At 43.8% G+C, this 15,140-nt stretch overlaps 1 protein-coding gene across 1 annotated transcript in view; it reads left to right on the top strand.

Moving 5' to 3' along the window:
* LOC135400448 (N-acetylated-alpha-linked acidic dipeptidase 2-like) overlaps positions 1-15,140 on the top strand; it is an 86,824-nt gene that overhangs the window by 27,999 nt on the left and 43,685 nt on the right. The window contains exons 4-6 of the mRNA XM_064632280.1: positions 2,610-2,763; positions 3,073-3,195; positions 11,044-11,166. Of these exons, the coding sequence (XP_064488350.1) occupies positions 2,610-2,763; positions 3,073-3,195; positions 11,044-11,166 (400 nt within the window). The remainder of the gene's footprint in view (positions 1-2,609; positions 2,764-3,072; positions 3,196-11,043; positions 11,167-15,140) is intronic.

Genomic DNA, 15,140 nt, shown 5'->3' with positions numbered 1-15,140 from the left:
TTGTCTCTGCTGTAAATATACGATGATAGTTATTGAACGAAGTTATGTGGTGTTAAACAAACTTTGCTAAATAGTTGAGTTATATTATGTGCAACATGGAATGTTATCATGCTTATGTTCAAAAATGTGTGGAGACCGCATTCAGACAAGACATCTCTCCTTAATGTGTGAGGTAAAGACGATAGATTGCAGTCTTTCCCATGCAGCCTATACAAAACATCGAAGCTGCCTTGGTAAATCTTGTTTTCCTTGTTATCCAAGGGCGCGCGTGCCGACAGCAACGCCGTGGCTGAGATAACACACAGATATCGTAAAGGTAACAGGTTTCAGAAACGTGCTTTACACTGCTACTGGTGGCGGTTTTAACTATCGGCGTCTTTCCTTTGAGGCTGGGAAGAGGGACCAAGTCAGAAGTACTTTATTGCAGACGGCTGAATGAAGGATTTACGCAACTTAGGACTGGTCACTAAAGAGGTAGTTCTCAATTGTGAGATAGCTGCCAACAATATGTCTTTTGTTAGCATGGTCCAAGTTATGTGTGACACGTTTAATTATTATAGGCTTAGATTTATCGCGTCAGTTTTCCCTTCTTTGTTTTCCTCAAGCTCAAGGTATTAAGTATCGAGATATTGGGTATCAGACTATTAAGCTTGTCACTTTTGTAGTTGCGATCGACTATTTCGTCTTAATTGGGCTCTTAAAGGAGCTAGGAAAGCACTTTAATCACTAGCATTTTTTTGAACCAAGCGGTTAGTAAGCTTATTAAAATGCACCATGCGAAGTAATACTATCAACAGGTGCATAAATATCGCAGAATTCGATTTTGAAAATCGCGACCGTGCGCAACGGTGGCAACACCCGGAACGAACCGTCGAGCTGCTTGCGTCATTTCGATGTCAGAAAAGTGGAGCCCCTGATTGGTTTCGAAGAACGTAGTTTGCTATTTTTCACTCGGAACCCCGCTGCAACTGTGGAAGAAGTTTCTTTTGCTTTTTCTTTGGTTTATCAGATACAGTAAACGAAAATTGGTCTGCAGACACTTTTCAAGGTTAGACCATGAGATTGTAGAGGCCTCCTCATTGAACTCCCCGAGCGAAGTCAACCAAAAATCGGTCAACCTCTCCCCGCTTGACCTTGCTTTCCCTAAAGCGACCTTCCGGAGTAGGTGGATTATGAAAATAAACTTCAGGTGCCAGTTGGAACGCTGTTCTGTTCGTGTCTGTGTTTTGTATGCTGTTCGTTATCGTGGTGACTGTTTCTTGTTGTGTTGTTGGTGGCGATACGTATAAACACAGTGCAGCACTAAGCGCTGCTTCAGTTCACGCCTCAAAATGATCGCTGCATCGCTATGACCACTAATTCCGTCCGCTATGTCATTATATCAATATACGTTATATCACTAATTCGCTATGATCACTAGTGCCCATCACTTCGACTAGCAACTTTGTTAGCCATCCAGTTATTTCCTTATTCAGCTGGAGGAGTGTCTTGCCCAGACGTTGTCAGATACAATCCAGTGAAATATATCGCAATATGCCGTCGCCGGCACATCGTGGCATCAGGAGTTGAACATTCATTTCCTGAGTTACACACCAACATAGCCAAGCAGTGTCATAATACCACCACAATTTATGGTCAACTTACCAATCATGGAGCTAAACGAGAATTGGCCGATGCAGACTACAAATGTGGACGACGCAGACACGCAAGCTTGAGTACATCCGTGCTTGGCGCCATTTGTTTTGCCACCATATATTGCATCAGTTTTATCCACCATATAGTGACCGACAACGCCGGTTAAGTTTGCGTCCGACGACATATCAGCGTGCACTGAAACAACACGTGACTAGCGTAAATTTTAGCTGACTATAAAATGCACATGTTGCGCGCGGAAAACTGCCAACGGCAAACTGTGCCTAACCCAGCCACAATATTGCAAGCACACAACTAACCAACCAACATGCCACCCTGCTAAGCCAAATGGCTTCTAAATGTGTCGTTCGTTCGCTAAGGCGACTTGGACACATATAGAAAATTCCTGAAATTTAGTGGTTAAATAAAATAGTAATGTTATGTTCTTAGTCGCGGCATATCATCTTACGAAGCAGCATTTCCCCTTTTCCTTGTTTCCAGAACATGAATTGCGAGAACGGGGGTTTCACCACCATGAATATCGAGGTCCTCCCTTATTAATCCCTTCACAGGGAGAAAGCAGGGGGAAAGAAAACGGAAAGAAAGAAAAGAAAACCAGTCAGCACTGACCCGGATAGAAGCGCGGTCGCCGCTTTCAACTTTTATTACGTCACCAATGATGTTTTTTTCTTTCTCCTCCTCGTTTGACCCGGACGAGCGAGTCGAGTGGGAACACGCGCGGCGATGTTCAAATGTTTTTTTTTCTACGAAAAACATCGCGCACAGAGAAAATTTTTGTGTTAACCATCAAGTTAAGTTACCTGCTTCCACAACGCGTTTGGAACGGAAAATTTTTGAGATGGCTCTCAGACCTCCTTTAAAACCCAACTAAACCGTCGTGTTAGACTAGTAAAATACAGTTTACATGTTCATGAACTGATGTATACGAATTATGATATTCATCGCTTGCCACACAGGTCACTTTCCCAAATAACAGGCAGCGAGTACGAGCGACAAGTCGCCCTGTCAAGCCTTATTAACGAGCGCATGACGTCTTATGGCCTAGACTATACTACCATGGTGTCCTACAACGTCTTAATGAGTAGGCCTGATCCCGAAAAAGAAAACCAGGTAAGTTTTGGGTTGCTTACTAGGACATATCTAATGAGCTTTCAGCCCAAGCTTACACAAAAAGTGCAACATGATCCGCTTCACTAGTAGGATTCGCTGGGTCAAACACAACCATGAGCAAATGGGTGTCTGCATTATGGTGAAAGGATGTTTAACTAACAAGCGAGCTGGTGATAAGTATCCATGATAGCAAAACTCCGAGATGAGGGCCAAAGGAGGGACATACATACGCGTTGGACTGTATGTCCCTCCTTGGTCTCGGGATTTCGATGGTGTATGCATTGAGTGCATAGTTGCACGAGGGCGCAGGTACAACTGTACAAGAATGATGTGGTGGCCATGACTGCAGCAACGAAGGGAGTACCATCAGCTAAGACCGAAATGGCCAGAGGACACGCCTACAACGCCTATGCTGCCGCTGGTGACGTTAAGGTAAATTACAGCTCAGAAACATGAAACAAATTTGCAGAAACATGAAAAGTTGCACAACAGAACAGTAATGAATGAAATGCGTCAGAAAAAAAGAGGCCCCCATTGAGAAGTCTTCAGGCATTTCTATTATTGTTCTCTTGATTAATGCGTAGATGCCCCAGAATTTTTTAAATTGCGTGTTAGTGCCGCGAAGCAACTGTGGCTATATATGGGCGGCGTACAGATGTGGACAGATGGAGAGAGAACAGCTGGAAGGAGTGGGGAACAGGGGGGGAAACGAAAAAAATTAAGGAAAACAACTCATCTCTTCCCGTTTTTGTTGCACCTCAACATCGGGAAAATTACCCGAAATTTTGGATTACAAAAGCATAAAATCCTCGCGAAGTAATGTATAAAGGGTACCATAATATGAATAAAACATACGTTTCTTTGAGGTCTTCTTTAAGGTTCCAGTGAGGACTAGCTCAAAGCTGTCCAATTCTACTTATGTGGTGAACGCTGATGCGGTTTTAAAACTGTGACACTTTTTTGACACTATCTAAACGTGACTTTTCACAAAAAAGAAAAAGGTGACGCTACGGTCAAGAGTCAAACATTGAGGGTTGTGGCTGTGCCACCTCCTCATTTGTGCCAACACTTGTGCGCGTGCGCAAGATGTGACACGTCTGGAACAACGAGATAGGGATACACAGAGCGCACAGCCGCCCGCGTTTAACCACGAACTTCGAAGCTTCAACAGGACATGAAAGAACTGATGTTCTGAGGCTGGAACAACATAGAAGGGACAAATACATACAAAGCCTCAATTCGCCTAAGAAATTAATGCTTAGAAATGAACGATGAAAGATGAAAGTCATCTTTCAACAGGACACCTCTCCTTTCTCTCTCGAACCCCTTCGTTCAAGGCAAAGCGCTTTAAAGGAGCATTAAAGTGGTATATAACATGGCCAAAAACTGCTGTCATCTTGTAAAGCAGTATGTGAAAAGCATTCCCACAAAATATTTTTGTCCAAAATTGTTTCACCGCGGCGCAATTAATTTGCAAATTCGCCCACCCACTCTCTCAAATCTCCCACTCTAATGTGACGTTTGTGGTAGAAAGCCCCCTCATTCGTTGTAGGGAAAAACCGTCTGCTACGAACATTACGAGCGGTTTCTATTGACTGACTGTTTCTATTGCGATTTCTATTGAGTGACTTCTATTCTTTATATGATTCACGTTTTCTAACAAACAAACAAACACACAAAGCATATATGCAGCCTAAAAAAAATAAGGTTCCAATCTCAGAATTCACAGTAGCAGAAAGCAAGCGATGACGGCGCTATTGTGGCGCCACCTGTTAGTCATTGTACCAACTGTGTGGTGAAAACGGTCAGAGAGGCTGCACAGTGTCGGGAAGCGCTGGGATATCGCTGTACAACACACAGTTAATTTCGGGCTGCACCACTCGTTCTTCCCGTGGTGTATGCAGTCCCAAAAAATCGTGGTTGTATGGTTGACAGCCTCCAAATCCTCTGTTTCGGACATCACGCAGCCGGAGAACGCGAAGCGTCTCCGAAGTCCTAGCAGACGCTCCGGCATGCGCGGTGTTGCTCACCTCGATCATGTTATTTTTTTGATTGCGTGTTAACGCCGCGAAGCAACTGTGGCTATGAGCGGCTTACAGACGTGGGCAGATGGAGTGAGGACAGCAGGAAGGAGTGGGGGACAAGGGGGTTAGTTTGCGTCCTGGGCCGACTTCAGGGGGAACTGTATCGACATTCATCTGGAAAGTCTTCGGGAAACCCAGGGAAAACCTCAGACAGCACAGCAGGTGGTAGGATTCGAACCCACCACCTCCCAGTCACGTCGATTATGTGGTCCCAGGTCCAATGAGGAGCGTCCCTACCACTCGAGTCACATATTGACGCGCGTGGCGGCGCTCACACGTGTCTATCGTTAAGGCAAAGGAGGGTGTTTCGCGCACGGGAGGTTCGGGGGCTATTGCAGGCGTCCCGATTTCGCTACGGTTACACTAATTTGGGAAAACTGTTGTCGGCCGCCTAACATTACATACCGACCAAAAACAGAAACAAAGTTGTGAGCCTCTAGGCTGCTCCTTTAAAGGTCTAGATGTTTAAACTACAAGATGAAAACGCAGCCAAATACAGAAGACAGAGAGATTGACAATACGACTGCTGACTTACAACTGGAAGTTCATTACAAAAGGTATCGTATTTAAAGGTACCAAGCAAACAACATAACGCATGTAAGAAACAATAACTCTGCTCAGAAGATAAGGGCGTAATGCTTCTAGATAGCACATCTCATCCGCGAACAATTTAACACAGGGTGTGCTGACGCACTAACTGGCCATTTTCTATTCACTGGAGCACATGCGGTTGCGAACCAGGGTTGTTTGGGTTTAGTCCACATGCATTTTATCCAGTGTATTTTTGGGATTTGATCCACACAATTTAACCCAGATTTTTTTTAGAGATTTTGTCCAGAAGCGATGTCAAAGACACTCTTAAGTCAACGTCACATGGTAAACTTCCGCTTTATTTTATTGTAGTGTTAGCTGTTTACAAAAGCCCAAATACACGCAACAATAACATCTACCTTTTTTAACTTTGTAACTTTTTAACTTCACTTTTTAACTTTTCAGATTTAACTTTTCTTCCCGTTTTCTTCTACTTCTGCGCATTCAGTGAGAGGCTTTCTTCTGCTTCCTGGAGGCATTGTAACTGAACTACGACAGCTTATCCAGGCGTGCAGCTTCTAAACCATCCACCCACGCATGCATGTGACTCTATTTTTCGGAAAACAATGGAAAGTAATTCAATGTTACTGGGATAGACACATTCATAAGCCAAAGCTATGAGAAGTCACCCAAAATCGAGAAGAACAGCAAAACGCATTTTTTACTCAGTGTCACATTTCGAGGCTTGTCTATCTTCTCCAAAAATATCCGAGTTCTATCCAAAAAACGCACTGGAGAAGATCTTTTAAAAAATATCCAGATTTTTTTTCAACCCTGTTGCGAACCCACATTCCTAGATTTCACAGTAAAATGGCGTTTCTCTTCACAAATATCACGGGAGATATGGGAGGCACAGGCACTGACAGGGCTGAGACAATCAGTGCGTCATCACAACCTCCGTTAAATTGTTCACGGATGAGATGCGCTACCTAGAAATATGACACCCGTATCTGCAGAACCTACTGAAAAATCCTATGCGCAGGTCCCATACATATGATGTTATATATTTAGGACCTATAAGCGGTATAGGTACCACAGGAGCTATAGGTTTTTTAGGAGCAATATAGGTACTATAAGAGATGTAGGACCTGTGTCTCCTATATTATCAGTACACTGTGTGTATGGGGACACGGCATGGAATTTGGCTGTGGTGACACGTGCATACACATGCAATGTACAAAAATAATACAAAAATAGTACAATAAAATACCTTCTACTTGTCTGCAAATTATTTAGTAAAATCATTCATCATTTTTTACATTGAAGGGCACAGCTGTAAAGGCTTGCACTGCCGTGTAGCAGATGACGGAGTCGCATAGGTGAGACGTATGCCCCATCTGTTTCACAGTAAACACAAACCAGTGAAGAGCCCTGCAAAGCACTTTGGCGTAACCTACTCGACGTTTTTCAACATTTCCGCGACTTATCTGTTCCTTTTCCCTCGTCGTGTGTGTGCTGTCTCAGCTGCGTTGTTCACCGAAATCAATCCGTGAAAACCATATGAAATTCACAGATTTGACATTAGTAACAGGGCTACTGGAGCGTCACCTGTTACATCTTCACCCTGATAAGTTTTGGAGTTGGAGAGGCTTAAAAAATTAAAAACTGTGTCGGTATTAGACAACATTATTTCTTAAAACAGTGTGGGAGCGAACATAGTGCAAAGCAACCGACAGCACCACAAGGTTTGTTTCGGAAATGCGAAAGGCCATTTGGCTGGCTTCCTGTGCGCTGCATGAAAGGAAACGGTAATGTCTAAACGGGAAGCCATATGTGCCTCATTTTGGCCTCAGAGCCACCGAGACCTCCAAGGCCGCCATCTTTCTGTTTTATTCATCACTGCGCCATCGGTAAATTTTATTAATTCGATTAACGATTTTATTTTTTAATTTCATTCATTGAAGGTACAGTAAAAGTAGTGCAGCCGCCGTTTCAGAAAATGCATCTATTTATAGCCTGACGCTACAGTACTAGTTTTGGGACCCGCGATTTCCCGAATACCAAAATCCCGGGCTCCGGCTTTCGGGAAACACCAGGATTTGCTCGAAAGCATTTGGGGATTTCAGGAGTTGAAGAGAATACTGAGAACATACTGTTGGTGCATTCGCGCCGAAGAACTGTGCAACGAACGAGTTGTTTAATTCCTAGCACTCGTTTTCAATGACAATTCTTCTGTCGTGAAGGTGGCTGTCAAGCACACTAGTAGGCTGCGCATATTCCCTTCTTTCCGCGGGCCTTGATTATTGACGCACACACGTTCAATTGCATTGCTTGCAACTTTTGAGAGGTATCAGCGTCGTCCAACCACTTCTATATGGGAGTGCACGTGAACAACAGCATAAAGAAGAGAAAAATAATTTCGTGGGATCGGGAAATGCCAGAGCAGACATATGCTCGAGTTCCAGTGTGTACATTGGTCGATTTCGTGTTGCCCATTGCTCAGTCTTATCCCAGTAAACCATCTACGTCCCAGCGACGTCCATGTAACATCCTGAGCGTGACATTCGGGTATCCCAGGGAGGTTGGCACAGAGCCTATAGACGTCTTTTGTACGTCCAATAGATGACCATTTGTCCAGCTTTTTCCACATCCACGGGACGTCCCACTAACTCAACTAATGGACATTCGGACATTCAGAGGATATTGGCGCCACCAATTGCGATCCGTGCGCACGAACACATAATTTGAAACATTTTGCGAGAATTTTGGTGGTGGTTGTGGTGGTGGTGGGGGGTCGGCACCATTAACGGACCCATAACTATAGAGAGTGGCCACCACATAACTATTTCGTTCCCTGTTTCCCCTCTGTGCCCATTTCTGCTATTTCCCATAACGGACACAGAGCGCGGCTGTTTAAATAAAGCAAACAGAGAAATGGAAAAGCTCACAGTCCAAAAAGCTTCGAAAGGTACTAGCATTCCCTTTCCAAGAGAAAACAAATACTATATATTGTTTGTCGCGCGAACTTCCGCGAATTCGAGGGTACTGCTCGCCTCCGAAACAAAACGGTGGGTGAGCTGTCTAAGTATAACTCGATTATGCACAAAAACAACAGTCACGTGAGGAGTTGCGTGGTGTATTAACTCTGCAACAAGGTAACGCCTGTGTTTCTTACTCCTCTTGGTCTGAGACACTTAGTAGGTTCATCGAAAGTCAAATTTGAGAGTGCCACAGAATTCCGCATCTCTGCCTCTTTCGCAATAAGTGCTCAATGTAACATAGACAGTCAGTTTTGGAAGCAGCAAAATCTTGCACAGGACAGCCCTTTGTTTCTGAGAAACGTCATTCAGCCCCTGTTTGCACATACTTGTTGGTTCGTGATGCGATCACCTCAGAATATCCAAATCTCGATGAACCCAAGATATTCGCTTTGGGACGTACAGGGGATGTACAGAATTGGATATCCTCAACAACTAAAATATTTTGAGGAGACAGACTGGACGTCCATGTGACGTTCATGGAACATAGCTACAGTTGTGACATCTGCGACATAGTTTGGATCCAATCACGAATATCCCTGGGACGTACATAGGATGTCTCGACGTCTTGGACGTCTGCGACACATTTTGGACGTCTCCAGGATATTTGTGGTTTACTGGGATTTAACCATCAGTTTAGTTTGTACGATGAGCAGACAAACAAAGTGTGTAGCTACTTGCTGCACAAGTCGGGCGATTCTACCATTGTATGGTTTTCCATGTCCACTTCGTCACTGATGTTTTCTCCTCAGATTCAAGGGAATGCTTCCACCATGGTCGCTCTGTTTATACTTACGTCTTGTGTGCCAAAAATAGACATGAACGTTATTTGTGAGAAAATTATTGGAAACTGCTAGTGCTTCTGTTGGAGGCATTTTCTTCAAACGATGTGAATCGCATGGATGTGAATCAATTAAAGTGTCTGGAGTTTCAAAAGCAAATTTTAATTCAACATTGAGCACCGGGCGCGTTCTCTTTTATTGCATACTCGGTTTTGATGCTTGAATAACTGAATAATCAGGCTTGGGGTCGGAGCTCGGTTTTGTCTTTGGTGGCAGCTTGAAATATCCCAGTGGGTGCTATGTGAAGAGATTGCAAATATAATTATTGGATTAGAACTTCAAGTTAGCTTCTTGGTTCAAAGCGTTGCATATGGAAAAGAATGCAAACCATTTATCTGAGGAATGTCTAGACTGACAGAAAGAGTACATACAATTGAGTCACGAAACACACGGAGGAATGATCAGACAAGTGTTTCGATTTTATCTCAATCCTAACATTCTGTCCCGGGATTCACCCAGAAAAATCCCGAAATCCCGAGACACTGAGAGTGCAGAAATTGTCCGGAATACCCAACACTACTGAGTACTCTTAAGTGCTCATAGTCTTTGAAAAATTAAAATAGAAAATTATGAGCAACACTGTGTCGCAACAACTGTGCATTAGTAGTATGCAGTCATCACACGCTTTAACCACTTTTTCAAATCCAAAACAACAACAACTTTATTTTGGCTTTGGAGGAGTAAAAGTAGTGCAGCCCACGTCTCAGAAAATGCATCTATTTATAGCCTGACGCCACAGTACTCGTTTTGGGACCCGAAACCTAATCCAATAGAAGCCAATTCAAACCCAACACAATCCAGTTTTAACCCAAAACCAAATTCTAGTCCAACACAAGTCAATTCTAAGCCATCTGATTGGCCAACCGTAGCTCCACCCCTTTATGCTAATGAGCTGGCTTGGTTCCACCCCATCAAGCTTATTGGTTCACACCAAGCCCACTGATCGATGATTTGTTAACTGTAGCTCTGCCCTTTTATGGTATATACAGGGTGTCCACGCTAAGTGTGAACAGATTTTTTAAAAAATATATCAATCACTTTTTCTGAGATGAAATCAATTGCAATATAGCATATGCTGAAGGGCACTCCCTAGGGGGGCATTAACAGACCCCTAAGGCAATGTCTTAATTGACTTTCAATAATTAACTTTTTAATTATAAAAGCTACGAAGTTGCTCCAATGAGAATATCTGATCTCTTTGGCCCCCAGATACCAAAGCCGTTTTCAGAACAAAAATCCGTTCGATAGATCGTCCGCAAAAAATTCGTGAAGGAACGCCATTTTTTTCAGACAACAGTACAAAACAAAAAGTGAAGAGCAAAACTCTGGTATCATGACCTGATCAGGCATCTGATATCAGGACCGTCGACAGCCAGTCACCACAGGTGACGTCTTTGTAATGCCTCAGAGCAATTTCAGGCGCGAACAACGTCGCGCAATGTATCAGACTCCTGTTGGTGGAATTCATCTGAGAACTCCATGAGGAAGAAGCACAGCACCTGTCGCTGTTGTGCAGCGTGGGCTGTGTGGAGCGCAAAGAGATCTTTCTACATGACAAAAGAGCATGACTGCTCGGCACATAAGCCAAACCGTGTGGTCGCCATAGATGTATGCATGGGGTGGATAGTTGTCATTAAGTGAATTCCATTGGCTTGAAGCACTACAGAAGGGGGGCGCGACTCTGATAAATGCAGCGCAGTCTATCTGGTAGCTCACAATGTAGATTGTATATTCCTTCTGGGACCGAATGTGTTCATACAAGTGTGTTTTCCTCTGTGTTCACAGGAACCCATCGTTTATGTCAACTATGGGCGCCTATCAGACTTCAACTATCTGAGGACAAAGGGAATCTCCGTCCAGGGGAAAGTTTGCATCGCCCGACTTGGGCAAATTTCCAGGGCTAACAAGGTAGGGCCTAACAATAGGCAGGTAGCATAGCTGACAAGGGTTCAGCAAAGTATGGGGCTAACCATACTGGGCAACGTTTAGGGAAATTTAGCGAATCTTAGTTTGTATCATTCTTGTGCACTTTTATATGTGATGTTCCCAAAAACCACAAGAAAAGTCGAGTGAAAGAGAGGCGTCTGAATTTTGGTACTCGTACTCGAGCGTGCTGATTGCACCAGTGTCCTATATTCTCTGAATGGTACTTTTCGTCAGGATTAGCAGTCGGAATTTCGACATTTCGAAACACGGATCCCGAAGTTCAACTGACGCTACTGCTAATTTGCGTGACGTCATAATCCACCACAACCCTATTCTCGTCAAAAGTAATCAACCTCAATAATTTTGTGTCTCGCCTGTCATTGCTCGTTACGCGAAGAATGCGTGAATAGCCGAGGTGAGTGTCATGTGCGCTCAACCGATAGTCAAGCGGTTGATCCTGCACTCTTCATGCTTCATTTACTTTATGACAAAGATTGCAGGAGCAAGAGTTCTAATATTACTTGAGGGCCGTGACATTCATTTCTGTTATTCACGTGTTCTTCAATTAGCGACCAATGACAGGCAAGACACAAAGTAATCGAGGTCAATTACTTTGACCAGAATAGAGCCCCAGGTGCTGCAAAACCTCGCCTCAGTTTTGCCTACTAGTGTCGCGAAGCTTCCCTCCTTTTGTCTTAACGCATCCGTCGTGTTGCCAATCCAGTCATCAAATAGCGCGCCCAGGCGGTGAATGATTCAGAAGCTGTTATGTTAGCAGATTATATGGATACTAGTAGAGCCCTTACACGTTCAAAATAGGTATGTGTTGTGACGGTGTCGCAACACAAATTTACTGAGGAAGTTACTCAACGAAAGGGAGAAGAAAGCACAGAAATCACTTGAGGCTCCTAACTGTGTGACCACGAATGGGTGAATGAACCGGTCAGTAAAAGGACAGAGGTGATGTTTGTGGGTATTTAGGCTTCTCGATTCTCTACTCAATGCTTGTTTGTCAAATACAATCGTACGTGCTGCAACGCAGGAACACGGACAAGTACGCGGTATTTTCCGATGTACTCCAAGATGAGTTTTGCGTCAGAGTGACGAAATATTCTGTCTGCCAAGGAAGATGACGTATGAATTTAATATTTTTTGGTCAGGAACTGCATTGTAGACCCTGTAGCACAAGAGATGTACTTAACCATCACACAACAGTGCTATTATAACAATCCCAAATCTGGTCTAGCTTCTTGTGCGCACGCCTCTGCAGTCGTATATCTACTGATCCGCTCGAAATTGGTAGCAGCGCCCCCTTGTCGCTACTACAGAATATGCGAGGTGCAGCCAAGTGAGAGATCCTTCGTACGGTGACAACATGACAAAGAAATTCAAGGGACGGACGTTCCCAAGGTATATTTTCTTGGCTGACGTTTTCCGCTTGTTCGGAGAAAGGAAGGGCAACCTTCCTTTTTATTTAGGACAAATGTTTTGTAGTGCCAAGATAATTTTTTTGTACTTTAGTGCCGCTTTAGAGGTCTCTCCGAAAATCAGCTTTTCTGAGATAAGAGCACAAGCTAATTTCACATTGGCTATGTAGCAACAAAATTATTGTATGTTGAGTGCAATTCGTATGTGAATAAATATCAATTGTTAGGACAGCTCCTTTCATTTCCGACAAGTGTCACGAAAATACAACCCCAGAGTTGAGGTAAGCTTTCAAGGTGAACCACTTCCCGGATTTCTCAAGCCCAACCGTATTGGGCTGGTTATTGCAAATGACTGATTCCAAAATTCAGACAGACACCTATGGTAGACCATACCTGTGGGCCGTTTGGGCAGTTTTGCCAAAAGCACCCGCTCGAGGGTAGTTACGAAAGTAGCGGGTTTCTGTCAACCCTGTGCGCCGGAAGACGCGAAGGGCAACAACGTTGCCAGATGGGAGCCGGGCGCTCCGTCGGAGCCTAACATGACGTCACAGTTCTCAAAAGTAACAGTTAATTTTCTCTAGCTCGCACGTCACGTAGGGCCAAAATATGTTGCAGGAGTGTAAAGTGAAACAAAAAGATCGGTAACATAACATTGGCAAGGTTCTAAGGACACGAGATTTAGTCCGTATAGTGGCACTTTAATGATGAAAACCTGTTGAACTGCCTCCACAGACCCTCTTGATTTTCTGTGGGAAAATTACTACCTTTTTATCGTCAAAGCTTTCGAAGGCCTATGATAGCCATTGAAAAGTGGCCACCGCGTAGCTTCTGAAATTATGTTGAGCCCCTGTTGTGTGTGAATGTGTTGCATTTCTATTTACCTTAAGGTGAAATACAATGTATGCTGCTGTGGACATGTTTTTGTTGACTCCTGAAGACAAACTATTTTAAATGCTAATAGGGTTACCAAACACAGAAAACACGAAACATACAAAAGTCATACAAATAATGTGTACCAATACTTTTTAGACACACTGCTGATTTGAGATAATGTACAGTGTTTCCTTCGATTGCACAATAAATATCCAAAAGCGAACTGAGGTGCATCATCGCAGTGAATGGATAGATGAGGTTGCACTGTACATTAACTCACCAGGAGAAATGTCAAGCTGTTTTTAATGTACGTGACACTTGCTTGGGGAAACTTGACGCAGGTACAGGCTGGAAGAAAGATTAAATGTCATGTACGTGGGGGCTTACAAACGTTGTTTAGCGAAATATCGTTGACAGCGGGGTCTGTAAATTTATTTTCTTGTTCAGCGTCTACGGTTTGCGTGACAGGATGCGGGCAAATGCACCACAGTCTTTGAAGACTCAGAGAAACATAGGCAAACACCTAATATCCGGACAAGAATAGTACTCATCGAAGCGAAAGGGATCCGCCGGAGCATTCTTTCTTTGTTTCCAAAATATATTTACAACGGTTCCCAGAAGCCGTTTATGACGTCTCAGCGGGCGAGCAAACCAAGCCCAATGACTGGGACGTCGAAGTCCTATACGTTGTACAAACCCCATTTGCTTTCTGGAAGTCCACTTAATCAGAATATCTGTCATTTTGTTTGCCATGTGCCCCGCTAAACTTTTACATGGCGATCAAGAAACCACAGATGACAATGGATTCGATAATGACGCCAACGATCAACAAACACCACCAAAACCAGTGTGCTGCTAGATAGGCTAGCTGCTAGATTACAAGGTATATCTAAACTGGTAGCGAAAACAAGCGCAAATACTAAATCAGACCCATCGGCAAGGCTACCATCATGAGGCGCGAGCGATCCTGGGTGTTGACAGTAGAGGTACGATAAACACAAAAACTTTAGAACGTGGGCATGGGTTGTGTGCGTACTAATAGGTTATTCATAATTTCAATGCAGAAAAAACTTTCTGTTGCCCCACTCGTGCACATATACGAAATCATCTACCACCCGAGTACGTTTCCGTATCCTGCTCCTTTACGCGCGTCTCACAGTGGGCGTGTTTATCCGTGCATCTGTGTATCCGTGCCGTGTGTCCGTGCATTGTAATGCGGAGTTCGTATACTTTCTGGGTTAAACAGGTAGCGACGTTCACATCTCGGAGCTGTTATCCAAGATTAACACGCGTGAACTGATGAATACAATGCATCCCCTGTTGCTGGCCCCGCGAAAAAAGAAACTCATGGGACGAGCGGCCATGATAGCGTGAGTGTTAGCAGGAATCAGCTGTGCACCAACGATGTCATGTTTTGTTGCAATGGCCACTCATTGAATAAATGCAAACATCTAATCACTGCGTGTACGTAGTGCTTTAGGTGAGAAATGGAGCTTAAGTGAACCTTCCTCGTTTCTGTGTGATGTCACGGTGCCCTTCAGTTTGGAGTTGTCAAGATATGTGATAACTATATGTATTTCGTATTGATATGTTTCATTAAACCTGATACGATTTATTTTTTCTGTGTTCTCGTCTGGTACTGTTGCACGGGTGAGG

The sequence above is a fragment of the Ornithodoros turicata genome, chromosome 7 (assembly GCF_037126465.1).
Source record: "Ornithodoros turicata isolate Travis chromosome 7, ASM3712646v1, whole genome shotgun sequence".
Taxonomy (NCBI): domain Eukaryota; kingdom Metazoa; phylum Arthropoda; class Arachnida; order Ixodida; family Argasidae; genus Ornithodoros; species Ornithodoros turicata.
The sequence above is the reverse complement of the archived record's forward strand: the minus strand, read 5'-3'. Positions and strand labels throughout refer to the sequence as shown.